The sequence below is a fragment of the Canis aureus genome, chromosome 9, assembly GCF_053574225.1.
Source record: "Canis aureus isolate CA01 chromosome 9, VMU_Caureus_v.1.0, whole genome shotgun sequence".
NCBI lineage: Eukaryota > Metazoa > Chordata > Mammalia > Carnivora > Canidae > Canis > Canis aureus.
This window is the reverse complement of record NC_135619.1, coordinates 72,482,778-72,508,225: the sequence shown is the minus strand read 5'-3', so window position 1 is coordinate 72,508,225 and position 25,448 is coordinate 72,482,778. Positions and strand designations below refer to the sequence as shown.

The 25,448-nt window shown below is 54.0% G+C and overlaps 1 protein-coding gene, 1 long non-coding RNA gene and 1 other non-coding gene across 21 annotated transcripts in view; 1 reads left to right on the top strand and 2 right to left on the bottom strand.

The window, feature by feature from the left end:
* LOC144321158 (uncharacterized) overlaps positions 1 to 9,602 on the bottom strand; it is a 107,062-nt gene extending 97,460 nt beyond the window's left edge. For 12 of the 19 annotated variants that reach the window (XR_013386912.1, XR_013386900.1, XR_013386906.1 and 9 more), the window contains exons 1-4: positions 9,235 to 9,478; positions 8,426 to 8,597; positions 6,626 to 6,781; positions 5,148 to 5,241 (exon numbers count right to left, since the gene is read on the bottom strand). This is a non-coding gene — a long non-coding RNA (uncharacterized LOC144321158). The other 7 variants (XR_013386916.1, XR_013386917.1, XR_013386902.1 and 4 more) reach the window with 5 other exon arrangements.
* RTL1 (retrotransposon Gag like 1) lies at positions 674 to 23,728 on the top strand. The gene is made up of 3 exons (XM_077910627.1): positions 674 to 755; positions 10,338 to 10,400; positions 19,178 to 23,728. The coding sequence occupies exon 3, from the start codon at positions 19,264 to 19,266 to the stop codon at positions 23,305 to 23,307; it is 4,044 nt and encodes a 1,347-aa protein (XP_077766753.1). The 5' UTR covers positions 674 to 755; positions 10,338 to 10,400; positions 19,178 to 19,263; the 3' UTR covers positions 23,308 to 23,728.
* On the bottom strand, positions 6,451 to 6,527 carry LOC144321477 (small nucleolar RNA SNORD112). The gene has a single exon (XR_013387133.1). It is a non-coding gene; the product is annotated as a small nucleolar RNA SNORD112 (small nucleolar RNA).
* Positions 23,729 to 25,448: the final 1,720 nt, after the last annotated feature.

The following is a 25,448-nucleotide window of genomic DNA, read 5'->3' as shown; positions in this document are numbered from 1 at the left end:
TGCTCCCCCTTCTCAGCCATCAAGCCCTCATCCCCTCCAAAGCCAGTCCTCCCCACGAAGAAGCCCTGGTGGGCCCCACCCCCCCATGTGCTCCATCCTCTTCTCACGCACTGTCCACATAAACAAGCCCCAGCCCCCTCCGTCTCTATCTGCAATCTGCTTGGAGGTGGGCAGGGCCCTCTCCACGTCAGGTTAATAATGCCATTTTCATAAGCCTCTGCCCATAGGTGCTACCACCTAATTTTGAATCTGCCCTTCAAACGGATTGGGCCACAGAGGAGCTGGGATCTCAAGCACCGCTGGGAGGTGCTTATAACTAATCAATCCATCCCCTGCCCACCCACGCCCCCCCAGCACTCGGCTCTGCCTTCCTGAGCAGTCTTCAGCAGCAGGGTGTGGTGGGGAGCTTCAGTCGGCCTGGGGTTCCAACCTAGCCTGGCTTCACAGCAGCTGAGAGACGGTGAGTATGTGACTTCACGTTCCCCTGCCTCAGTTTCCTTATCAACCCAACAGGGGATTAAGAGGTTGGTGCTCAGAGGCTTTCCTCCGGGGTGAGTCCTGTGGAGGCAGCCCAGCTCAGGGCTTGGCCCCTAGACAGGGCTCCATAAATCTCACCTGCCATCATCCCCCCGGATCACTTGATGTGCAGTGACTAACTCCCTGTCTCTCTCCCCCAGCAGACTGAGCTTCCAGGCCAGGAAGCCGACTGCCACTGCTTGGGGTCCAGCCTCTCACTCAGGTCTGGGCCTGACAAGGTAGGTGCACTGCGGTGGTTTGGAGAATGAGTGCATGGGTGGATGCCCGGAGCCCACAGTCTGTGGGATGCCCGGAGCCCACTGGGTTACTCTTTCCCAGACTGCCCCCCTACTGTCTAAGCCAGCCCTTCCACGCAGCCACAGAGCAAAGTATTCTTTTGTGCCTTGCCCCGGGCCCCCGCGTGCTGCTACATACAATGCAAATTCTTGCTGTATTAAATGCAGATGTGGGCTTGCATGTCGTTTCTACCGCCTGCTGCATCTACTGTGAGCTCACAGGCCAGGGGCTGCCTCTGGCTGACTTGATTTGTGCGATTAAGCCCACAGAGGGGTCTCTGGCAGGCGACGTTCCTGTTAGTATTCGGGGCAGGGTCGCGGAAGGCCGGGCTGTTTTCTTTCTTGCGCGCCACTTGTTACATGTGCGCCTCCCTCCCCGAGTCCCACTGGCTACTCCACAAGCATTCATGAAGTGTCTGGTGTGTGCTAGGCTACTCTTATCTCGTTTCATCTCACGGGGAGGGAGCCCTCCTCGTATCTAATTCACAGGGAAAAAGAGAGGCTCTGAAAAGTAAAGGGAATTGTGTGGTCTCACAGCTAGGAAGCGGGGAGTCCAGCCTGGTCTGGGGTGTCTGTCTCGGGAGCCCCCCCGGCCCCACCGCGGCTGCCTGCCGCCGCCGCTGCCGCCGCCGCTGCTGCGGGCTGACCAGGGCCGGCCAGCCGCCAGCGGCTCCTGCAGAAAAGGCAGGGGGTTGCATAGAGAGCGTTCTCCCTGGCAACTAGCAGAGGGGCCATAAAAAACGGAGGGTTCAGACGCTTAACAGAAATTCTAGCAGCTGGACCTGGGAGGGGAGACCCGCGCCCTCCCCTGGGCTCTCTGCAGAACAGCAGGGCAAAGGGCTCCGTCCCAGACCCCACGGAGCAGGGGCAGAGGCGCCCCGGGACAGGTGTAGACGGCTGTGATCCGGACGGTGACAGGAACCCCAAATCTGATCCCTCGGTGGGTGGGGGGCTCGCTCCTGAGCACGGAGAGGAGAGGAGTGAAGTGAGCTTGCTGTCTGCGAAGAGCCGAGGGCAGAGGGGGCGAGGGGGCTGCAGCAGAGCCGCGGAGGCAGATGCAGAAAGCAGGGGAGGGCTCGGCAAAGCAGCTCGGTGTGTGCGAGCCCTGAGCGGGCTGCTCGGGGAGAGAGGGAGCTCCCTGTTACGGGAGGCATCCGAGCAGAGAGAGGCAGGCCGGTACTTGGCCGGGAGGCTGCAGCACGGCTCCCTGCCCGGGCTGGCAGCCCGCACGTCTAGGCCTTTGAGAAGCTCCTACAGAGCTAAGTCCCGAGCGGGGCTGGCTGCGGAGGAGGCAGGCTGGGGTCAGAGCAAGGATGCGCAGACTTTCCCATGTACCTTGCCCTGAGCTGCATGGCAAAGGCACGGAGATGGCTGGTGGAGCGCTTCTGTCACAATGAGGCAGTGAGGGAGAGGAGCAGAGAATGGGGGTGAGTGCTCGGGGCCAGCGGGGGGGAAGTGGGGGGCTGTCCTGCAGCCAATTCCCCATCTCAAGGGCCGGGCCACCTGGAGTGGCCAAGTGCCCGCCCCAGCTCCCAGGCCCAGAAAGGCTGGCCTGGGTCCTCTCTGGGGCAACAGGCTGGTGCAGCGGGTGGTGGGGGGAGAGCCTTCCTGCGGGAGGGGGGGGAAGTGGGGGGGTCTGATGAGTTGAGAGGCCGCCCGGTCATGGGAAAAGCAAGGCCCTTTTCTGGAGGCTGGGCCGCAGCCACGGATTCAGCCGGCTGCTGGACCGTGACTTGGATGCTCTGGGGACTCGTGAAAGCCCCTCGCCCCAGCGACGGGGCCCAGGGGCCTGCATGTTGATGAATGAGGCCCACGCTGCATCGGGCGCTGGCTCTCCAGGCCCATTCATGGGGGCTCAGTTCCCAGGAACTCTGGGTGGACGGGGCCTTTATCAGGGGACCCCCGCTAGACGAGGCTCTGTTCTGCAGTTTCTAAAGGAGTTTTTTTGTCTTTGTTCCCAGTGTAGGCACTCAGCGAGCGCACGCAGGCGCGCGCACATGTGTGTGCGTGTGTGTGCGCGTGTGTGCGTATGTGTGTGTTTGTGCGTGCGTGTATTACAGGCTGGCTCTGAGGGGCCAGCCCGGGGGTCCTTGTCTGTGAAATGGCCAGGCTGTCCTAGCTCACCCTTGAGGCAGTGACGCACTTTCAAGGGGCAGCAAGAACGAGGGAGGGCTGAGGCACCTGGGGGCCTGGGGACAGAGCCCCGTGTCAGGGCAAGCCTGATTGTCCCGCTCCTGACAGCCCAACCTGCCAGGGCACTGTCGGGGTCCCGACAGCTGCTCTGACCCGCCGTGGGGGGGCAGCATCGTGTTGCAGGTGGAGAGTGCCTGGCTGGCTCCCCACAGACAGACAGACAGACAGACAGACAGACAGACTGCCCTTACCGCCCTGCTTAGGAGCTGTGAGCCCGTGGGGAAACTGCTTTCCAGAGCCTGGGGTTTCTGTTGTTATTTTGTCACTGCTCCTGTTTGAATCTATTAAAGGACTGCTTTGAAACTGTCGGATTTGCAAATGCTTGGTAAGGTGGTATTTGCATATGCGTTCCTGCCTCTGCGGCATTCTGTGGGGGGGCCAATGCGGGTGCGGAGCAGAAGCCACGCACTTAAGAAATGTTGCAGATACAGGTTTCTGGTCAGGGGCTCATGCTGCAGGCAACAGCTCAGAACGTCACGGGTGTGCGTGTGAAAAGTCACCTGCGCCCCAATCCCTAACCCCCAATCCCTAACGGCCCGGAGGCCCCAGGGCAGCACACCCTCTCTAGCCCCTGCCGCGCTGGCCGGCTGGGGAGGGGGCTCCTCCTCCCCACTGCACTTCCTTCTGCTCCAGACGCAAACAGAGTCGGGCTCCCTGGCCCCTGCCCCTGCGTGAGGAAGTCGGGAGTGGGCTGGGGCTCCAGGGAAGGGGCGCAGGCGGCTCCACGCGGCCGCAGAGAACAGCCCCGGGGGCGAGCCGCCCAGAGTAAATAAACCCAACATTTCGGAGAGAGGAGCCTTTGTGCCCCGGGGCGAGGAAGTTCACTTTTGTGTAAAAGGCACCATACAAGCCCTCCTCGCACTAGGTAAGGCTGCCCCACACACAAAAACCTCCTTCAGCCTGGGCCCGGCCCAGGGAGCGTTTTCTGTGAAATTCAGGAGAAGTCAGGTTTAGCCAGAAGTTTTTCCAGGAATGATTAACCCCTGGAGACTGTACCACTGTTCCTTCCGAGCCCTCCTTGCCAAAGTCCATAAAATACACGCCTAAAAAATCTGCCTGAAGAGCAGTCTGACGTTTTATATATATTTATAAAAAAAAAATAAAATAAACTCTTGCCAAACTTTTCAGGAGAACCCAATTAAACCCGGCGGGGGCAGCCCCTTCCCCGGCCCGGGTGCTGTCCCTTGGGGGGTGTCTTCCCTGGGGCGAGGGGAGTGGGGGCCTTTATTCCTGCTCACACTCTTCCAGACTTTTCTTTTTGCTTTTTTTTCCCCCCATCCGTGGGTCTCCCCGCCCTGAAGAGGAGCTGCCTGCGTCTCTGGGAGGGAAGGTTAAGTGTTTCCAACAGGGGGGGGTCGTCGGGAGGGGAAAGGCTCCTGTTTTCCGCTGGCTACTGTGCTGGGTGATTTATCTGTGTTATTGTCTCCCTCTGCCTATCACTACTCCGTGTGTGCACATGCCTTCCTGATCAGGAAACTGAGGCACGGGGATTCTCGGGGCCTGCCCAAAGACACACACACCATGTATGTTCTGTAGGTGGGCTTGTGCTCTCAAAATGGTCGGCCTCTCTGGGGTGCCTCCCACCCACCACCCTGGGATGGGGGGGGTGGGGGAAGAACCAAAGCCTCCATCAAGTCAGGTGACTTCTGTCCCTCCCACAAGCAAGGGAGACCCTCTGCCCTCTGCGTGATGTGGACCTGGCACCAACGTCCCTCTGCCTCAAGCCTGTGCTCTCTAGAACATGACCCTGTCCCAAAAGTAGCAGCCACTCTCAGCCTGTCCTGTCCCCGGAGCCACATCACCATCACCACAGCTGGTGTCCCTGCTGTCACATGCTAAGACTTACCTCCTTCTTATGTTCTGGGAACAGGCCCATTTCCCTCTGGCAAGGAGAAGGCCATAAAAGACGCAATCAACCATTTCCCAGCCCTAATCATGCCCCTCAAGCCCGTGATCACCAGCACACTGGACCCTCAGCCACCCCCTGCTCGTGGACCACAACCCAGGGTTCTGGGGTCCTGCCGGTAGGGAAGCTGGTGTGGTGCCCCCGAGGGCAGGACAAAGCCCTTGGGGGGCTGTGGGGGGAGGCAGCCTGGGCCCCCCAGGCATGTGTTTGTGGTCTGACGCTTTCTGAGCACTCACCCAGTAGCAGGGCAGATGGCTCAGTCCTCAGGAGAAGAAGGAGGCCTCTCCAGTTAGGGGAAGGCAGAACCAGGCGACCCAGGAGCCCAGGGCACTGGAAAGGGACAAAGGAAAGGGGGTGATTATTAACATGTGGCCGCTTTCTTAAATTCTAGAAAAGTGGCAAAACATTCTTGTTTTGAACTAGGAAAATGTGTCAATGAGGCATCACATTCATGGGGACTGTGCTTCGCTGGACTTTTGAACAAGGTGTCAGGGGGAGTTCACCGTGGGGTACGTTTCAAAGCCTGGTTTTAAAGGCTCAGGAGAAGGGATCCCTGGGTGGCGCAGCGGTTTGGCGCCTGCCTTTGGCCCAGGGCGCGATCCTGGAGACCCGGGATCGAATCCCACGTCGGGCTCCCAGTGCATGGAGCCTGCTTCTCCCTCTGCCTATGTCTCTGCCTCTCTCTCTCTCTCTGTGTGACTATCATAAGTAAAAAATTTAAAAAATATATATAAAAAAAATAAATAAATAAAAAAAAATAAAATAAAAAAATAAAGGCTCAGGAGAAGCTGCTTGGGAAGCCCCAGCCAAAGGCCCCAGGTGTAAAAAGGCAGGGCACACAGACAGGAACAGGCGGCTCTTCCGGGGCCCAGTGCGCCCAGTGGGGGCAAGGGGCAGGGGCGATGATGCTGGGAAGCTTCCAGCCAGACCCCGAAGGGTCTTAGGTGCCCGGCTAAGGCTCTTGGACCACATCCCAGAAGCTCCAGGAAGTCAGAGGGAGGATTTAAGCAAGACAGTGACAAGGTCAAAATGGCATTTTAGAAAGATCAATGAAAATAAACTTTGCAAAACCATTTAACCCAGCTACCCCACCTCCAAGAAGCTGGGATAAAGAAATAACTAGGGACGTGTTTACAGATTTACCTATAAAAATGCTCATTGTGGGGCCATTAGCAATAAGAAAACACTGGAACGGCTTAGATATTTTTTTTAGCGGGTATCAGTTGAGCACAATCGCATTAATTAAAACCTCAGTTCCTGTCCTGCTCATTTATTTGTGCAAGGGCCACTTTTATTTCATGGATTCCCTTTCATTTATTTTCTTAAATGATATAACAAGCACCCATGAACCTGTGACCCCCCACCCAGACGACCAGGAGTTTGACCAGAGATTGTATCTGGACACATTCTCCGCCCCCAGCACGCTCACAGCTGGGATTTTCAACAATAGAAGAGGGTCTAATCAACAATGGTGCATACATACCCCGGAATATTAAACAGCTCTTAAAAAGAATGAAACAGCCGAGACCTATTGTCTTTAACGGACCTCAGTATTTTGCGCAGAACTGGATTAATCATGATCCTTTGTTCATAAACACCTTGTCATCATTGGTCCAGGCATGTCCCTCTTTAATTTTGCTAATTGATGCATCCATATATTCATTTGTGATAATGTCATAAACACTTGCGAGCCCGCTCCTGAGAAATTACTTACACCTGCCCTGCGCTCCGTCCCCACAGGGTAAGGACCTGGGGCTCTTGCGACAGACAGCGGTGAAGGGGTTAAAGCAGCCCCAGGGCGTACAGATTACAGGGTACTAAGGTGTATTCCAAGGCACGGTGTCGATCTTTATTATCTCCAAGCGGATTCCTGAGGGAAGAAAAATAAGCAGAAGGAAATGTACACTGTGATACAGCTTACGTAAAAAATAAACAAAATCATATATTTTAGAGGTCTATTTATATACATACATAAAAGCACAGAAAAATATCTGGAACCGTGCGCCTAAAACTGGTAACAGCAGTGAAAATGCTGGGGGTGGGGGGAGCTGGGCGTGAGGGAGGGGTTGCACACGGCTTTAGCTTTTATCTGCAATGTTTGATTGTTAGTAATGAGTGTATTAATTATCAGTGCATTCCTTGCATAATTAAAATAAACACTTTGTGTGGGTTTTTTTTTCATTTGTTTGTTTGTTGGGGGTTGGGGGTGGGGTGGGGGTTGTTTTCCTGTTTTTACAACGAAAGGAAGAGCATTTTAGCTGATGTCCCCGGGACCAGGCACATATCCCCAAAACTAGTTGTGCAGACACGCAGGATTTATTTTATCCCAAAGATCATTCCTCTCTTAATTTTATATGTTCTAAAGCTGGAGCCCCGGGCCTCCCGGTGGCGTGTCAGTGACATGAGGCCAGCAGGTGTGTGCCTGTCGGCTGTGATTTCACCCCCCCCACCAGGCCCCAAATCCCTCCAGAGCCGCCTGGCGGGGGTGTCTGCAATGCACCCATCGGGGCGGACTTTCCTTTTCGGTCTTTAAGAGGCCCCAAAAGCCAATGCCCTGGCCCGTGTTCTCCGGGATTAGCTAAGTGGAATGAGAACGCAGGGAGAATGTCACATGAACCAGGCCTGGCGGAGGGGACACGCGGGCCTCTGGGGAGCAGCGGCCCCTCAGCTCACATGCATCAACAGCCGCGCAGCTTGCTGGCGAGGAGCCGAGGAGCCTCGCTGTGTCCCCTGACATCCCCTGACAGCTAGATTTCCGCGGAACCCGTGGCTGCCATCATCCCCCCACTTCCCATCCAGAGGGAGTGCAGCTCAAGGGCACAGGTTTGCCTGACCTCAGGGTCCCAGACAAAGGGGATGGGCCCTGCAGGTCCTTGCTTGCTCCTCCCTCGAGTCCAGGGTGGCACGCTGCACCCCTGCCTCCCTCTCGGCCAAGACCCCTCAACTCCCCCTTGCTTGCTGAGCTTCAGACTCCACTCCCCAGGCCCCCTCACAGTTGTCTAGCTGCCAGAATGAATCCCCTTGCAGGCTGGAGGCTAAGTGCGCAGCAGAGACCAGCTCAGTCTCATCTACAGGTGGAGAGCTGAGGCCCCGAGACCCCCCAGAACACAAACCTAAGCCAAATTGCGGCCCCAATCACTATGAGCCCTCATCCGCTATCACCCTGGCCTCCATCTGCACAGATCAACTAACCCATCGGTTGGTTACAGTCCCTCCCCTCACTCGCACAGACAGGGACCTTCTAGAACTTTCCTCCCCTCTGCCAGGCAGGGATTTATTTTCGACCATGACTTTGTGCGGAAGAAATGTGAGCACAGGTTAACCAGCGCTCTGCCAGCGTGACCAGCTCTTAATCGCCTTTCCCGTACACGAGGCTCTGCTATTTATTACATAGCATTTTATTTTGGCCTGAGTTCGGTCCTGGAGAATACTTTGAGGTATTTGTCATAGTTTTTCAGATATGAAATATGGTAGGATAAAGAAAAATAAAATGCAGTACCCAGGCTGACATCACCTGCATCCACCTCCGGGCCAGGATAATTCAACATGAAGACGTTCACTCCTCCGGAAGGCCACATAAATCCAGACAATGCCAGTACAAGTTATACAGTTGACTCAAGAAAAGGATCTCTGGATCCCAGCATTGACCCCGACTGTCCCCGCTCCCCTTGTCTTCCCTCTGGGTTCTATAAAAATGAGAAGGGCTTTCTAAGAGGGAGGGGACAGATCCACGTAAAATAAGAATGATTTGTATCTGCGCCGAATACCTACTGTGTGCCAGGCATTTTCTATTTTATTTCATTTAGGGAATCAAGGCAACACTTAAAGATGACTGTCCCCATCCTATAGAAGGGGAGGGGGACTCGCCATCACTTGACCAAGGTCACCCAGGGGAGTCTGTGCTGCTTCCCAACAGGCCCCTGGGGCCCCCTTAAGCCCCCATCAGAGAGGTCTCACTTGTTGCACCCCTTTGTATCATGGTCAGAAATCCTAACACCTCCCCTGATTACATATAACAGAGGAACAGCATTATTCTGGATTTTTAATTATATTACTGTATTAATGTGGTATGAGGCCTCTACCTCCCCAGAACCTGTGTGGTTAAAGATAGGGCTTGGGCAGCCCGGGTGGCTCAGCGGTTTAGCGCCGCTTTGGCCCAGGGCGTGATCCTGGGGACCCGGGATGGAGTCCCACGTCGGACTCCCTGCGTGGAATCTGCTTCTCCCTCTGCCTGTGTCTCTGCCTCTGTGTGTGTGTGTGTGAGTGTGTGTGTGTGATGAATAAATAAATAAAATTTTTAAAAAAGAGACGGAGTGTACATACCTGGTCTACTGTGAGGTCAGCCTAGGAGGACCCCATCCATCCCCCTCCGGGCAGGGGTGCCATCTCGGTGTCACGGAGCGGGGCCAGGGCTGGGCTACACCTTGGTCTCTGGAACCCACCAACTCACTGCCCATCCAGGGGGCAGTGAGCCTCAGCTGCAGAATAAAGAGCTCAGGTTAGTTCCATCCTGAGAGGGCTACGCACTTACAAATTGTCCAATTTTACAACTCAGAAAAAATAAATTCATAGGGCAGACCTTCTGATTCGATCCTGGGCCAGGCATCTGCTCCCTTCCTGGGGGAAAGCGCAGTCTCACCTCCAGCCACCTGGGAGGGGAGAAAAGACAACCTGCTCACAAGAGTTCCACCCACCTCTCAAGCCTCACCTGCTGCCCCCAGCCCTACTGTGTGCTGACAGAGGGTGGGACGAAGGAGTAGCACATACATACTGATATCAGGAGCATGACAAAACACCACAGGGGTCCCCCATCCTGGGTGGGGACGCTGGGTGAGGGAAGGACCACCAGCCTGGGAAGATGCTACTTATAATCGCCTGTGAGGTTGAAGTTCAGGGAACTAAGAGATTTACTTGGGGTGACACAAGAGGCCCAGACCCCAGACTCTTGCTGAGGGCAAAATGAGGTCTGGCAAGAACGGGGGAGGGGGGTCTCGCCAAGAGCTTGGGGGTCCAGGGAGAGAGCTGAACAACGGTGCCATTGCAGACCTCAGTGGGTTGTGCGCTGTCCCTGAGGCCAGCAGGAGGCGCAGCCTCGGTCAGACCCAGTGGGAGAATGAGATCAGGCCTTCTAAGGATTTGAGGTCCGCCCCTGAGCCTCAGATTCCTCTTCTGAAGAATGGGAATAATAACAGGACCAGCTTCCCAGGTTGCCATAGGGATTGAAAGAATTAAAACAGCGTCTGGCACATAGTAAGTACTCGAGATGGGTGATGGAGGCACCCCACGGGGGCAGCGCGACCCAGCCCGGGGAGAGAAGCAGGACAGGAGGTGTGCGGTGTGCCGTGGGGAACGGGGGAATGTGCACGCACGGCCCAGAGCCTGGACTTTCATAATTACAGAAATAAACGTATCCAATCGCTTTGTAGAGAGAAGCGAGATTCCAGTTGACAACGGGACAGGAGCAGAGCCACTGATCGCTTGCATCAAAGGTAAGACTTGGGGTGGAGGCTCATGCTGACCTCCCCTAGGGGAGGGAGCTCGCCGGGGGAGGGGGCATCCGGACGATCGATACATGGAGCAGGCGGGCTGGCTGGCACTCAGGAACAAAGGTTAAAGGGTTAGTTTGCAGGAAAAACCCATGACATGGGGGACTCAGTACCTCGTACAAATACTTGAGCGGCTATAATTAGCAGGGCCAGGGCCAGCTGTCCTGTCCCTCTGCCGACAACCAAATTAGCCAAAATGAGTTGGCAATGACCCCATGAGCTTTTCAGGGAGATGGAGGGAGACGCTGAGGCCCCGTTCCTAGGTTCTGGCCTCCCATCGGGTCACGAGGCTGAGCATGTGGATGCCACAGAAGGAAAGCGGCCTCTCGGGCCGAGGGTCCCTCGGGGTCCCCAAATGGCCACTGTCTGCCCCCCGCCAGGACCGAGGGCATCCGTTCCTGCCCTCTCCAGCCCCTGGTGGAAGCAGGAAAACCTGGCTTTCCACACGGCCTCTTCCTTCCTGACCCAGGTCCTCTTGGCGCCGCGAAATGGGGAACTCGGTCGGGAGCCAAGTCAGTGTCTGGGGTCAAGCTGCTAGGGTCGTGCCTGACACAGAGCAGACGCTGGGGAAACATCAGTTTCAATAAATAAATTCTAATTACCCCCGTCTGGACGGCACTGGCCTCCATGCGCGCAGGCCGCCCCTCGCCAGCCTCAGTCGCCAGCAGCCTGCGGCCTGGGGGAGGGGGGCCCTCGGTGGTCTTGGTCCTCGAGCCGTGGCTCCTGCTAATAATTAGAGCTCCCGGGTGAGTCACTTCAGCCCCCCCACCCCACCCCAGCTCCGCTGCACTCCCTTGCAAGGTGGAACGCCGTCACCTCACGGGGCGAGTGGGGAGATTAAAGTTGACCCAGGCGTGAAAATGCTGAGTGCTGACCGTCCCGTTACAGCAGGTGTTTCAAAACTAAAAATCCCAAAAGTCTTCGTGATAATCACAGGCCCTTCCTTGTTCAGACCGTTTTTGCAGCCTACGAAGGGCCAATGACCCCTGGGAAGAAGGTCTACCTCTGACTCTGGCCCTACTTCCACCCACACCAAGGCCAAGGTCCCCCCTGCCAGCTCCCCCCTAGGCCTACAGCTCCTGGCCCATCCTCAGACCCAGAAGAACACGGGGCATAGAGGGACCCCACCACAGACACACAGATTCCACTGAGACCCGTCCAGTCCCAAGGTCAAACAGGACCAACCCCGGAAGGAACAGGCCAGCCTGTGCTCCCAACCAGGACTTCTAGGTGGGGGCCTCTCTTTAAAGGAAATGGCATGAGGACCCCCCCAAGTAGTAAGTAGCGTAAGGAACCCCCCTCCCAAGTTTCTGGAATTGAGGCAGGGTGGGGACCCTGAGCTCCACTCGCTCAGTCAACCCCCTCCTTTTACCGCTGCTGCCCAGGTCACTCCTCAGGCATCTCCCAGAATCCCAGAGCTACAGGAACAAAGTGAAAAGACCCCCTGCCCAAGCCCGCCTTGCAGTTCTGGGGAAACTGAGGGCCCAGGAGGGGAAGGTCACGCTGAAAGTCAGTGTGGGTCCAGGGTTGGCAGCTGGTGCGCCTCCTTCCTCTGCCCGCTTGCCATGAAAGGCAAGAGCAGCCCGGGGAGCAGCTGATTGGCCTGGCCCATTTGGACAGCCCAAAGAAGAAGGACATTCTCATGTGTGACCCCTCTCCCAATCCCTCCCAGGGTTATTCTGGGCAGAGTGATCCAGCTGCCCCCTGGAGCTGCCAGTCAAGCAGTAGGGCGGGGGGATGGCCGCAGGAATATTGCTAGGTCAGGGGCACTGCCCCTCACCCTGATAGCTTGAGGAGTCAAGGGGCCGAGCCATCTTTTCTAGAAGGCATCCCACCCAACCAGTTTGGGTTTGGTGGAAAAGCCCTGGGACCAGCCCCAACCCTGCTGTAACTTCGTGTCTGTCCTGAATCACGGCCACCTCTCCTTCTATAGACTATCCCTACAGGGATGTCGGAGGCCCAGTGGGGCCTGACACCCAAGGCCCCAAGCCCCAGCCCCCAGGTGAAGAGTGGGAAGCCGCTGAGGCTGGCCACTCTGGGTCAAGACATGAAGGGTCTTCCAGCTATAAGGCCCAAGTGGTCTTAACCCACAAGGCAGGCCGTGAGCAGGCAAAGCAGGGGTCCACAGGACCAAGGTCTCATGGGGTGCTCAGGGATCCATCTTGAAAATCCCTAGTGACAAGCTGTGTGGGGAGTGACCGTACCCCTGGTCTACACCAGGAAACCAAGGAGCCACAGCCCTTAGCCTAATAAGGTACATCTGGACCTTGACACTAGTTTAATAAAATAACTAAGACTGACCTGCAGGCCCACCAGCGTCCCCACGTGCCCACTCCCACAGGGATGCTCAGCGGGTCTGGGGCAATAAAGGAGTCAATGAGGGATGTTCATCTCAAGGTCACTTAGTCCTCAAGACGTGGTGGCTGTGTCCCTCAAACCCAAGTGGCTCTGAGGCAGGCCAAGGCACACAGGGTCTCCCCCCGACCTCAGCCCTGATGCCTATCCTGGCAGCCAAGAAGGCCAGGGCTGCAGGTGTGGCCGCCGGGCGTCTGAGAGGCTGGGAAAGGCGAGGCCGTGACAGAGAACCCCGTGGTCCCTCGTTCCCCTCTGTCCTCCCGCCTCCTCTTTCTTGGCTCTCTACCTTCCTCGTCAGCAACTCAGGCTGCAGGCCCCCCTCCCCTGTCCTCACCTCTCCCCTGCTCCCCGCCCCTGGCTAACTCTGCTCCTAAATACCCCTCATCTCCTCTTCCAAGCTCTATTTTTAAAATCAGATTTCCTTTACTGTACAAGTGAGCCGACAAGGCGAGGTATTCGCTGAGGGATTGGCCCCCCCCCCCGCCCCCCCCTCCCATCCAACCCTTCATAGACTCACGTTGGCAGCCCTGACCCAATGGGCCACTTGCTCAGCGGCAAGCAAGGAGCTGACCTGGCCGAGAAGGCTCTGGGCACTGAAGGTGGTGAGGCTGGGGTGTCTGTCTATGAGTGTCGGCGGGGGGCAGAGGGTCCGACTCAAAGACCTCAAGGGCACTTCTGACCTGAACCAGGTGCACTAAATCCTGATTTTGATTTTGATTTTTTTTGGTAAGGTGAGAATTCCCCAATCAAGATCTATTTCTTAAAGAAATTGCCTTGAGGCCTGAGACCTGAGCATTTATTAAGCTACATCTGTAGGACGGAACAGTATTACCTCTGGAGAGCCCAGAGAAGGGGCTGGGCAGCCTCCAGGCTGCACCAGCTGCAGCAGGTGGGCATGTGGAGGGTGGGCGTCAGAAGGAAGCCCGTAGCCACTGTATAAAGCCAGACGTGGGAGGCCAGAGGCACCTTCACTTTATGAAACACGGCCCCAGTAATGCCCAATGTCTTCCCAAAGGGTCAGGCGGCTGAACCCAGCAGAGCCTCAAAGGAGACGCTCACCATCAGTAAAGGGAGATCCCTTGGTCTTGGCCCCCAGGACCCTACACTCACCTCCAGCAGGACATTTAGCATGAGGGCGTGGTCCTCATCTCCTTGCTGGTGACATTCTGTAAGGCATGGCTGCTTCCGTTTCTTCCCATCGGGGTCCTCAAACCAGCGCCTGGCCCAGAAAAAAAAATCAGGACACGTTGCTGTAATGAATTAATGAAATGGAGGCAGAGGAACCAGCTTAACAACATAAAAAGATCCAGAACTATAAAATTAAAATGAGTTCGGGGACAGGAAGTAAGAAACCCAGTCTTTGAGGAGCAAAGTGCGAGAGGAACAAGAAGCTGCATCGAGAAATTAGGGAGGATGAAAAATGTTGGTTTTGTGCAAAGGAATTTAGGCTTTATTCCCTAAGTAGTGAAAAAGCAATGTAAAGATTTTTTAATATAACAAATACCTGGTCCAATTTTCATTTCATGCTCAGGCATTTGGATTTTATGCTTTGGACGTGAAATCCGAAAGGTTTTACACTGAGAACACCATGATTGAAGACGCCGAGATGTCGAGATATGTTGTTAGTGATGAAAATACAGGAAAAGATTTTAAGCGGGGTTCTAGGAATAGATTTGGGGTTTGGGGGATAGCTTTATTTTGAGGAATGACTGGAACAAGTTTTTGTATCATGCTAAGGAGTTTGGATTCTTGCCAAAGGGTCTTAAGAAATGTGATGGTGAGATTTTTGCTTGTGGAAGATAAATCTGCAGAAAAACATGAAAAAATGTATTTTAAGGCTAACAGCTTTGGACTTTATTATACAGGGAACATTGAAAAACTATAAAGAGAAAACCGGTAAGAGCCACAAATTTAAGTCTCCTGCAAAAACCTTTGCACTTTATATCTCAGGGGTGCCAACGTCTGACTTTCAGAGATTTGATGGATGTTGACACCAAAGTTGAAAAACTTCAGTCCTAAGAGTTATGTGATCAACGCTGGGAACGCGCAAAGAAATTTGAAATTTATTTTGAGGCTCTGACATGATTGGAGTTCTGTACATGCCTAGAAATTTGATTTTAGCCAATGAAAAGTTCTAAGAGAGTGACATGGTAAGTTTGTTTTTGTTTTTTTTTTTTTTTGGAGCGGATAATATGCGGTGAAATTACAAAATAAAATTCACATTTTGTGCTAAGAATTTGGACTTTGATTCCATAACTTCACAATGAAGAGGCATTGTTAAGATTTTAAGGCGGAATTACAAGATAAAATTTTATATGCTGTGCTAGGAAGTGTGAACTTTATTTTAAGGGATGACAAGATCGAATTTTTATATCATGCTAATAAGTTTGGATTTAAGCCAATAAAGGGTTTACAAGAATGACGGGATGAGATTTGGGGTTTTTTTTTTTTTTTTTTTTTATAGACCAGTCTGAAGATAAATTACATGGTACAACGTTGCATTTTATGTTAAGTAGTTGGGACGTTCTGTTACAGGCAACGAAGAAATCTTGGAAAGTTTTAAATTGGGAGTTACATGATCAAACTTATGCATTTTGGCAGAGCTACAAGAGTGGGTTTTTATGGTAAAGATAATATGATCAGATTTTTATAACATGCCAAGGAGATGTGATTTTATGTGAGAGTCAAAGGCATTCAAGCATTTCATTTTGGGGAGGGATATGATCTCATTTTTGAACCCTCATGCAGAGGTGTTTGGATTTTAGCCAGTAAAGGGTTTTAAGGAGTGACTGATGAGTTAGTTTTGTCTCCAGGGGAATTAGCTGCTAAAATATATTTTATGCTAAGGTGTCTGGATTTGATGAACCTGATAATGAACGCGCATCGACAGCTCAGAGGAGGTGCCCCTTGGCACAAGTGCACCGTCTGTACTTTATGCTGAAGGACTCGATCATTTTATAGCAAGTGATACAGAGGCGGGGCAGGTCTTAGGCAAAGGTTATGTGACTGAATTTCCATAGCTTGCTAAGAAGTCTGGACCCTATTTTGAGGAATGACAGGAATACATTTTTGTGCTGTGCTAAGGATTTTGGATTTCAGCCATTCAGAGATTTTAAGAGAGTGACATGGTAAAATTTCTGTGTTCGATAAGAGTAGTCTGCGGAGAAATTATATGGTAATATGTGTATTTTTGACTAAGCAGTTTAGATCTTATCTCATAAGTGATTAAGAGATATTAAAAAGTGTTAAGCAGAAGTTACAAGACCAAATTCATGTACCTTGCAAGGAAGTGTGACCTTTGGTTTTGAGGAATGACACGGTCAAATTTTTATATAATGCTGAGAGGTTTGGAATTAAGCCAATCAACGGTTTAAGAAGCGGCCTGGTAAGAGTTGGAGGTTTATATCCATCCATTTGCTGATAAATTACACAGTAAAATTTTTGTTTTATGCTAAGTGATTGGAACTTTATGTTTTAAGCAATGAAAAGAAACTTTTGTACATTTTAAATACAGCAGTTATGGGACAACTTTCACGCGTCCTACTAAAACTTTGAACTTTGATGCTAAGGAATATTCAGGTCAGGATTTTGTGATATGCCAAGGATATTGGATTTTAGACTGAAGACAGACAGGTGAACAATTTCATCAGTTACATCATCATCAAATTCATAAATACGCTAAGACATATGGACTTAGAATAAAAGGGGTATAATCTAGTTTTCAAATCATCTGGCGAAGGAATTTAAATTTTAACCAATAAAGGGTTCTCAGGGTTTTAAGAGCCATATAAAGTGTTCTCAGGGTTTTAAGAGCCATACTGAGATTTCGCATTTTAAATTTTAGCCAATTTAGACTTAAAAAAAAAAAAGACTTCTAGAAGTTTTAAAAGCTATATAGATTTTATACTTAAAACTTTAAATTTCAGCTGATTTAAATTTTTCAGTTTTAAAATTTAAATTTCAGTCAATATAAGTTTTTAAGTTTTAAATTTTACCAATAAAGTGCTTTAGGTTTTAAGAGATAGATATACAGGTTTCATGTTTAAATTTTTAAACTTTAGCCAATTTAAATGTTTCAATTTTATTTATTTTATTTATTTTATTTAAATTCAATTTGCCAACATTTAAGATGTTTCCATTTTAAGGTATTAAATGTTGGCCAATTTAAATGTTTCCATTTTAAAATATTAAATTTTAGCCAATTTAAATTTTTCAATTTTAAATTTTAAATTTCTGTCAATTAGAATTTTTGAATTTTAAATTGTAGCCAACAAAGAGTTTTATGGGTTTTAAGAGAGATACAGATTTCATATTTAAAAATCTAAATTTTAGCCAATTTAATATTTTCAATTTTTCAATTTTAAATTTTAGCCAATAATGGGTTTTAACAGTTTTAAGACAGGCACAGATTTTATATTTGAAATTTGAAATTTCAGCCAACTTAAATTTTTCCATTTTAAAATGCAAATTTCAGCCAATTCAAATTTTTAAGTTTTAAGTTTTAGCCAATTACGGGTTTTAAGAGACATACGGAGATTTTTATTTCTAATAGTGGAGTCTGTGGATGAGTTAGTCAAATTTTATATTTCAATTAGAGCTTTATACTAGATCTTGGAATTGTGGAATAGTTGCATACGCCTTATAGGACTTTGGTGAGGACAAATGAGTTAACTGAGGCGCCATGTATGTGGTGAGGATGGGGATGGTGATGATTTTACGTGACCGGTGCATCATGCTAGAAACATGTAATCTCTACCTGGAGGAATGGCATGAGCAGAATTTTCTATTATTCTAAGGCTTTTACATTTTAGCCAGAGAATGATTTTGGGGAGTTTCTTGTGTCAGCAACTGTTATGCTAAAAGGTTTGGATTTAATATTGTGAACAGTAAATAAACAACAAAACCTTTTCATCAGAGGCTCTGCGGGGTGGAATTAACTGTCACGCTAACCAGAATGTACTTAATTTTGAGAAACAGCAGATTGGAATCGTCTATCTTGTTGGAAAGTTTGGATTTTAGCCAATGAGGGAATGCCTTTTTTTTTTTTTTTTTTTAAATAGTTGGGCCTGGTGGCTAAGAGGAGTACTCAGAAGTAACAAAAGGTGTTAAATGTAGAAAGAGGGGTGACCACAGAGCCACTCTTTTGGATAACCAGAACTCAATTTGCTCTCCCAGCAGGGAAGACATGTGCAAAATAACCCCAACCCAGACATCTCTTTAAATTCAGCCTCAGCCCACTCAAACCACCCATGACTATGAAAACTCCATTCCAAGACAATCAGAGGTCAAAGATACCTCGCACCCTCCCCGTCCTCCCTCCCTCCCCCCTCCCCACCCCTTAGTCCCTACCCCAGCTCTCCTAGAGACACCCCTAGGTCAGGGAGAAACCAGCCAGAAACAGAGAGGGAGTGTCTGCTAGAGGAAAAAAACCAGTCCCACCTGGCAAGACTGGAGGGGCAGGTAAAATATGCTTGCTCACGTGTGTGGAATTGATGCCTGAACCCCCACAAGGAGGGGGATCTTGGAAAAGTGGCAGTTTTAGGAGAGGATCCACAGATCTCCCTGAGGGCTCAGAGCTGGGGAGATTGGAAACTGATGCAAGAGTAGGAGAAGTCAGCAAAGCTTCCAAGTGAGAACCAAGTCACGGGGTGCAAGTTTCTGCCACATAGTAGGTGCTTTATAAACGTTTATGGAAAAAAAATACAAGCCGGACCTCCAGATCTGCCCTCCCTCCACACTGGCCCAATTTCTACTGTGAATCTAGGGTAGGAAGTGAGAGCTATTTTAGGCTGCTGATCCAACTGATGGGACTGTGGCCAACTGCCCATTTTCTCCTCTTCCCCGGACCTTGTTAAACAGTAGGCATCTGCTAGAGATTCCCACTTCACAACGGGGGAGGGCGGGGGGAGCAGACGGCGAGCCAAGCTTGCTCCAGGGCACCCTGCCTGCCAGGGACAGCTCTGAATGGCACTGACATATGACCTCTGTGACTTTAGGGTGACCAGAGAAAGGAAGGAGGGTTGACCAGGCACGTGTGCCAGCGGGGGTGAAGCGGCCAAAGCATCCTGCCAGGGGCCTGCCTGCCACAGCGGCCGCTCTGGGCCTATTGCTCCACAGAATTTATGGGCTGTGAATTTCTCACGGCCATGGGGGAAGCAGGCAAGCCAGACAGGCCGAGCAAGCCTGGGAGAATCGGGAGAAGGTCAGGGGCAGAATGATATTCTAGGTTGGGCACGAGGAAGCTCTCCCCAGTTTCTCTCTGTTCTGAGGAGTTGGGCATCTGATTTGTCCCCGAGAACCTAACCTTGACCTCGGGAATCCCTAAACAGCTGCCTTTCCTCCTCACCCGTCCTCCCCACCCCCAGGTTCTGATCTCTGCCGTCCCAGTCGCTGACCGGACGCGTCACAACCTTACCAGTCTTCAGAGAACAACTCCTTTCCATCCGACGAAATGATAGAACCCTCTGAAGACTCATTTGAGACGATGATGGAGCGTAAGAATCCATCATCAAAACAAATGGAGTCCTCCGAGGGCTCATCCAACACCACCGTGGAGACATCAGGCAGCGGCGCGCAGGAGGCGGCGGGGCCCGCCAGTGGCCCAGCCCAGGGAATGAAAGAGCTGCCCATTGATCTCCGCCAAGACATGGAGGAGCCATCCAGTGGCCCACATAGGGAAATTAAGGATCCACCCAATGACCTACTCCAAGACCTGGAGGAGTCACGCAATGGTTCACATCAGGAAGTGGGGGATCCATCCGGTGAGGCACCTGGCACAATGGAAGAAGCATCAGTCAACCCAAGGGGAGCCCGAAACAAACACGGCAGCGACACTGACCTGGCCAGCGGGAGGGAGGAGGAGGAGCAGCTGGAAGAGGAGCCCGAGACTTCGGAGTTCATGGCCACGGTGAGATCCATCATCTCTCTGTACTTCCGCATGCAAGACCTCAGAGAGCAACAAAGAGTAGCAGAAGAGATCTTGATGGAAGCGATCAACGCAGGCCGACTGCCCGTCCCGGTAAACTTCTCCGGCGACCGCAGAGAATACCACGAGTTCATCGTGCTCTGCCAACTGATCCTACAAAGCTACCCGAGCATGTTCTACAACGACCGCCTGCGAGTGGGGTACATCATGTGCCACCTCTCGGGCATGGCCTTAGAATGGGCCAGAGCTCTGATGAATGAAAACAGCTCCCTGATGAGCGACTTCCCCGCCTTCCTGGAGGCCATGTCAGGTATGTTCGAGTACCGCCAGGCGCAGCGTGTGGCCGAAGATGCCATGTTCAACATCAGGCAGGGAAGTCGCACCGCCATCGAATACATCAATGAGTTCCAGGGCCTGGTACCCACCTTGGGCTGGTCGGACGAAGTCCTGCAGGCCCACCTGTGCCAGGGGCTCAACGAGGAAATCAGGCACTATCTGTTCCGCGTCCCGCAGCCGGATTCGCTCGAAAGTCTCATCGTGCTCGTCCTGCAGATAGAAGAAAAGCTGGCAGAGCGAAGGGCGATGCTCAGGCTGCCCCCAGAGGCTCGCCCACGGAACCTGACCTGGATCGACTCACCTGCCCCGGAGAGGTGGATGGTTAGCAGCTGGCTGCCCTGCGACGCCCGGCCCGCCATCGACCGCAACCACCTCTTCCTGCTGCTCCTGGTCAGGGTGAACCCCTACCACAGCGTCGCGGTTCAGGCCCTGGTCGACTCAGGGGCGGGCGGCAACTTCATGGATGAGAGGTTTGCCCAAGAGCACTATGTCGAGCTCTACGAGAAGCCCTACCCGCAGATGGTCCAAGGCGTGGACGGCTCACTGATCGGCAACGAACCTGTCTGGCTCTACACCGAGCCCCTGGTGTGCATCCATCAGAACCACCAGGAGTCCATCGAATTCGACATCGTTCCGTCCCCCAACTTCTCCGTGATATTAGGCATCAAGTGGCTCCGGATCCACACCCCCGAAGTCGACTGGGTCAGAGGCCGCTGCACCTTTCACTCTCCCTACTGCCTGCAGAAGTGCTTCCGCCCGCCCCCACCATGCATCGCACTGGAAAGACATGCCATCAGCCTGCTGCCCGGACTGCCGCCCCTGTACTCCGACCTGGCCGACGTGTTTAACCCGAAGGAAGCAGATGATGAGACTTCCGACCAGCCAAGCTCAGACGGATCCGATGATCTTTCTGAATCAGAGCCCTCTGAGCTTCAGCAGGCTGGAGACAGTGATCACAGCGAGACCTTTTACGAATGTCCCTCCATCGCGCCGTGGGAACCTGTGGGTGCCGGGATGCAAGAAAGTGCCAGGCCGCGGGATGACAACTGGAACGCGGAGAGCATGCTGACCGACAAACAAGACTACATACAGATCATTCCAGAACTATTCGACCAGTTACACGGAGCTACATGGTTCACGAAGCTGGAGCTGCGGGGGACCATCGTGGAGGAAAGCATGAACATACACCAAGCGGAGGACGTATGGAAAACAGCGTTTGGTTTCGAGCTCCCAAAGATGAAGAGCTACAAGCCCTTTCCACTATCCTCAGACCCGGTCATCCCTCAGAACGTGCTCCACTTTATCCTAAAGGACATGCTCGGCTACTTCGTGCTCTCTTACGGGCAGGACGTCGTGGTCTACTCAATGAGCCAGGAAGAACACTTCCAACACGTCCGCCAAGTCCTGGTCCGCTTCCGACACCACCACGTCTACTGCTCGCTGGACAGAAGCCAGTTCCACCGACACACGGTCGAATTCATGGGATTTGTCCTCACCCCCAAAGGGGTGAAACTGAACAAGACCATCGTGACCACCGTGACGGGGTACCCCACCCCTGGCTCTAAGAAGTCCCTGAAACACCTGCTCCGCTTCATCCTGCCCTACCAGCACTTCGTGGAGCGCTTCAGCGTCATCATAGAGCCCCTGGTGAGGCTGCTGCTGAACGCCCCAACGTTCTCCTGGGGAGACGAGGAGCAAGAGGCCTTCGAGTGCCTGAAGCGGGCTTTCCGCAAGGCGCCCCTCCTGCACCACCCCAAGCCGCAGAACCCCTTCTACTTGGAAACGGGCGTCACCAAGACAGCTCTGCACGCCTCCCTGATCCAGATAGACGAGCAGACCGGCAAGAGAGTCTCCTGCGCTTTCTACTCCCGAATTATCTCGCCTATCGAAGTCGCCTACTCTCAACTGGAAATGAAGATTCTTCCAATAAGGGCTTCCTTCATGGTGTGGTGCCGCTACCTGGAGAACACCGAGGAGCCCATCATGATCCTTCTCAACACAGAGGATCTAGCCTCTCTGAATAATGACAGGCTCACCGTACTTCTCCCCGGGCATTGGGTCTTCTTCTTCTCCCACTTCAACTTTGACGTCATGGAGCGGCCTGCGCAAGAGGGCGGCCGGCCTCTGCCACCCGTGAGAAACCTCACCCGAAGGGCTTTCCAGCACAACACTGCCACCCGGTCCAGGTCCCTGTTCACTACGGGAGGGTATTTCGGGGATCGGTCCCTAGACTCGGAGGAAGACGATGAGACTGAAGACGCATCGAACCAGGACGAGCCCAACGGGCGGAACCTCCAGCAGGAGTTCCTGGCTCTGATACCAATCGATCAAATATTCCACAGCTTCCTCGCCCACTTCAGCGTGGCCCAGATCAGGGCCGTCATCCTGCACTTCTTCCGGGGCCTCCTCTTCTGGAAGGACACCCTGGCCGTGGCAGCACTCCTGGTGCTGCTGAAGCTGAAGCGGCGCCTCTCCATGCTGCCCACGCCCGCCTGGGCGGCCGTGTGGCCCCCGCAGAGGCGCTGGCTGCGCCTCGGCCAGGCCGCGACCCTCGTCCCCGGCAGCGGCACGGCCACCGCCATCGCTCAGCTCCTCACCCAGGTGCCCCCCACCGTGGGCACGAGCGCCGTCCCGGCCCAAGAGCTGGCCGGGCTGCTCCTGGGCCCCGGCCACCGGCAGCAACGCGCCCTGCTCCCCCTGACCCGCCGGGGCCTGCAGCTCACACCCGGCTTCTGGCTGCTGCTGTGTGACTTCTTCGGGGTCCGAGTTGGCGCGTGGGAGGGAGCCCGCCCCCTCCCGGGGGGCACCCGCTATCTGGAGCTGCACGTCGTGGGTGATGAAGATGTCGTCTTGCGAGAAGCCCTGCAAGACGACCTGCAACGTTACCGTCAGTGTGGCCTGCATGACGGCCTGCAAGACACCTCGCAGGACGAGCAGGAGAACGACGTGCAGGAGGCCCTCAGCACCGACACCCCCATGGTCCTGCAGCCCCTCCGACACCTCCCCGTGCCCTCCGAAGTCCTCGCCTTCCTGAGCCGACACCCGCCCCGGGTCCGCAGCGCCTACGGGCAGCCTGACCCCGTCGCCCAGGAGCTGGCAGCCAGGGCCCTGCTCCGCTTTCTGACCACGGTCTACGCACAGGCACCACCGGCCCCCATCTGGGCGGGCCAGCCCCGGGGGGAAGCCAGGCTGGAAGAGCTGCCTGACGGCGAGGACAACGCGAGCCTCAAGTGAAGCGCCCCCTGGCCGGCCAGGGCCAAGCCCTCCGTTCCTCTGCCCCCCTCTCCTCGGCCTCTCCCTGCAGCCTCCCCATGCCTCAGCCTGCTTCACTCAGAACCAGCGCCCCCCAACTTCCTGCCACTCCTGACCCAAGGGGAACCCACTTGTGAAGGGCAAAAATTTCTTCAACTCATCAACCAGCAACGTCACCTGTGCCACAGTGAACTATCCAACCATCAGAGACCCAGAGCCAGCTCAGGGCCACACACACAGTCCGTCTTAACCGCCTAGGTCCCAGGCTTTGCAGCTGGGAGTGAGATCAATGAGGGAGCGAGCAGTGGTGAGCAGGAGATGACCCCATGACCCAAGGCCAAGTGAAGCATCAGGCACAGCAGACGCAGCCAAGCAAGCAGATGCCGGGGACCCACCCCCCACCCCCCCCCCACCCCCCGGGAGTGACGAGTGGCCACCATGTGCCATCCTGGGACACTGACCTCGGGTGCTCCACTGACTTCTTCTACCTCCACCACCGGTGCTCCTGCTCCCCCTGGGCTCCCGTCCCCCCGCCCCCCGCCCCCCACCCCGCTCACACCTCGTGGAGCGTTGGGGCACCTCCCTCACCCACCCCGCTGCAAAGCCAGCCCACCCCCACCGTCTGGTTCAGCACCCCACACCCTGACTCTGTCTGGCCCTGAGCTCGGTTCTCACCTGGAAGGTGCCTCTCCATGGAACGTCCGACGTACCAGTACTTACCGGATTGGCATTCTCGAGAGTCCCCGTGACTCCCAGGACACTTGTCTGGGCTCCCCCTCCCCGCCCAGCCCTGACCACACAGGGGCCCAGAGGTTCCGCCACAGACTGAGGACGGCCCGGACACCCAGCCAACTGTGCTGAGCCAGTTCCTACCAGACTATCACTCTCTGCCACGGGGAGGAGACCCCCCCCGACTTTCCCCTCACCTGTCCCACCCCCTAAATAAAGTAAAATAAAAGATTATCTGACTCTGTGGTTTGTCCTGAAGGTGGCTGGTGGGGGGACAAGAGAGTAGGAATGGGGATGGGAGGCAAGTGGAGTGGGAGCACTTTGGGGGCCCTTCCGCCAAAACAGGCACCACCTTGTGCTGGCTCACAAACTGGGGTGGGGGGCAGGGGGACACAGGGAGCCGCCTCCTCCTTACGGTCAAGTCTCACCTCTGGCCTGGGCCTAACTCCCACACAAGACCTGCGGGCTGAGCAGGCTGTTCTCTGGCCCCTGACTCGGAGGATTTGGCAACAGGAGCCCTGGACTCAAACAACTCCATCGCTACCACCCTCCTGTGGACGCCAAGGTCACATGGTCCTTTAAGTGGCAAAGTAGCTGTTCTGAGGGTGCACTGCCCTGGGAAGGGGAGGGGGCTCCCAGGGAGTCCAGGAAAATAGGATGGCATTCATTCACTCGGGGTGCATTCAACCCGCAGTCCAGCACACGCAGACTGAGGGCCCCTGCCTGGCCTCAGGTTCACCCGTCCAGCACCAATCCCTCACCTCCCTGAGCACAGTTGCCCCACCCTCCACACTGGGGACCTGGGGCATGGTGGAAGGTCATGGACTATCCCCTGCACGACTGGGACCCTCACCTGGGGGAGGGAGTCTGGGACCCTCACACCTCACCAACCAGGTCTGCCCCTGACTTTGCCCCCTGACCCTGACTCTGCCTCCTGACCCTGCCTTTGACTCTGCCCCCTGACCTTGAACCTGACCCTGCCCCTGACTCTGCCCCCTGACTCTGCCCCATGACCCTGCCCCTGACTCTACCCCCTGACTCTGCCCCATGACCCTGCCCCTGACTCTGCCCCCTGACTCTGCCCCATGACCCTGCCCCTGACTCTACCCCCTGACTCTGCCCCATGACCCTGCCCCTGACTCTGCCCCCTGACTCTGCCCCATGACCCTGCCCCTGACTCTACCCCCTGACTCTGCCCCATGACCCTGCCCCTGACTCTACCCCCTGACTCTGCCCCATGACCCTGCCCCTGACTCTGCCCCCTGACTCTGCCCCATGACCCTGCCCCCGACTCTGCCCCTGACTCTGGAGTCTGCTCTTGACTCTGCCCCTGACTCTGCCCCTGACCGTGGCACCATGAGATCACCAAGCAGATCTCAGGTTTAAAGGTCAGG

Bases quoted from the DNA above. Each gene is read 5' to 3' on its own strand.
- RTL1 (XM_077910627.1), top strand. From the start codon at position 19,264: ATGATAGAACCCTCTGAAGACTCATTTGAGACGATGATGGAGCGTAAG.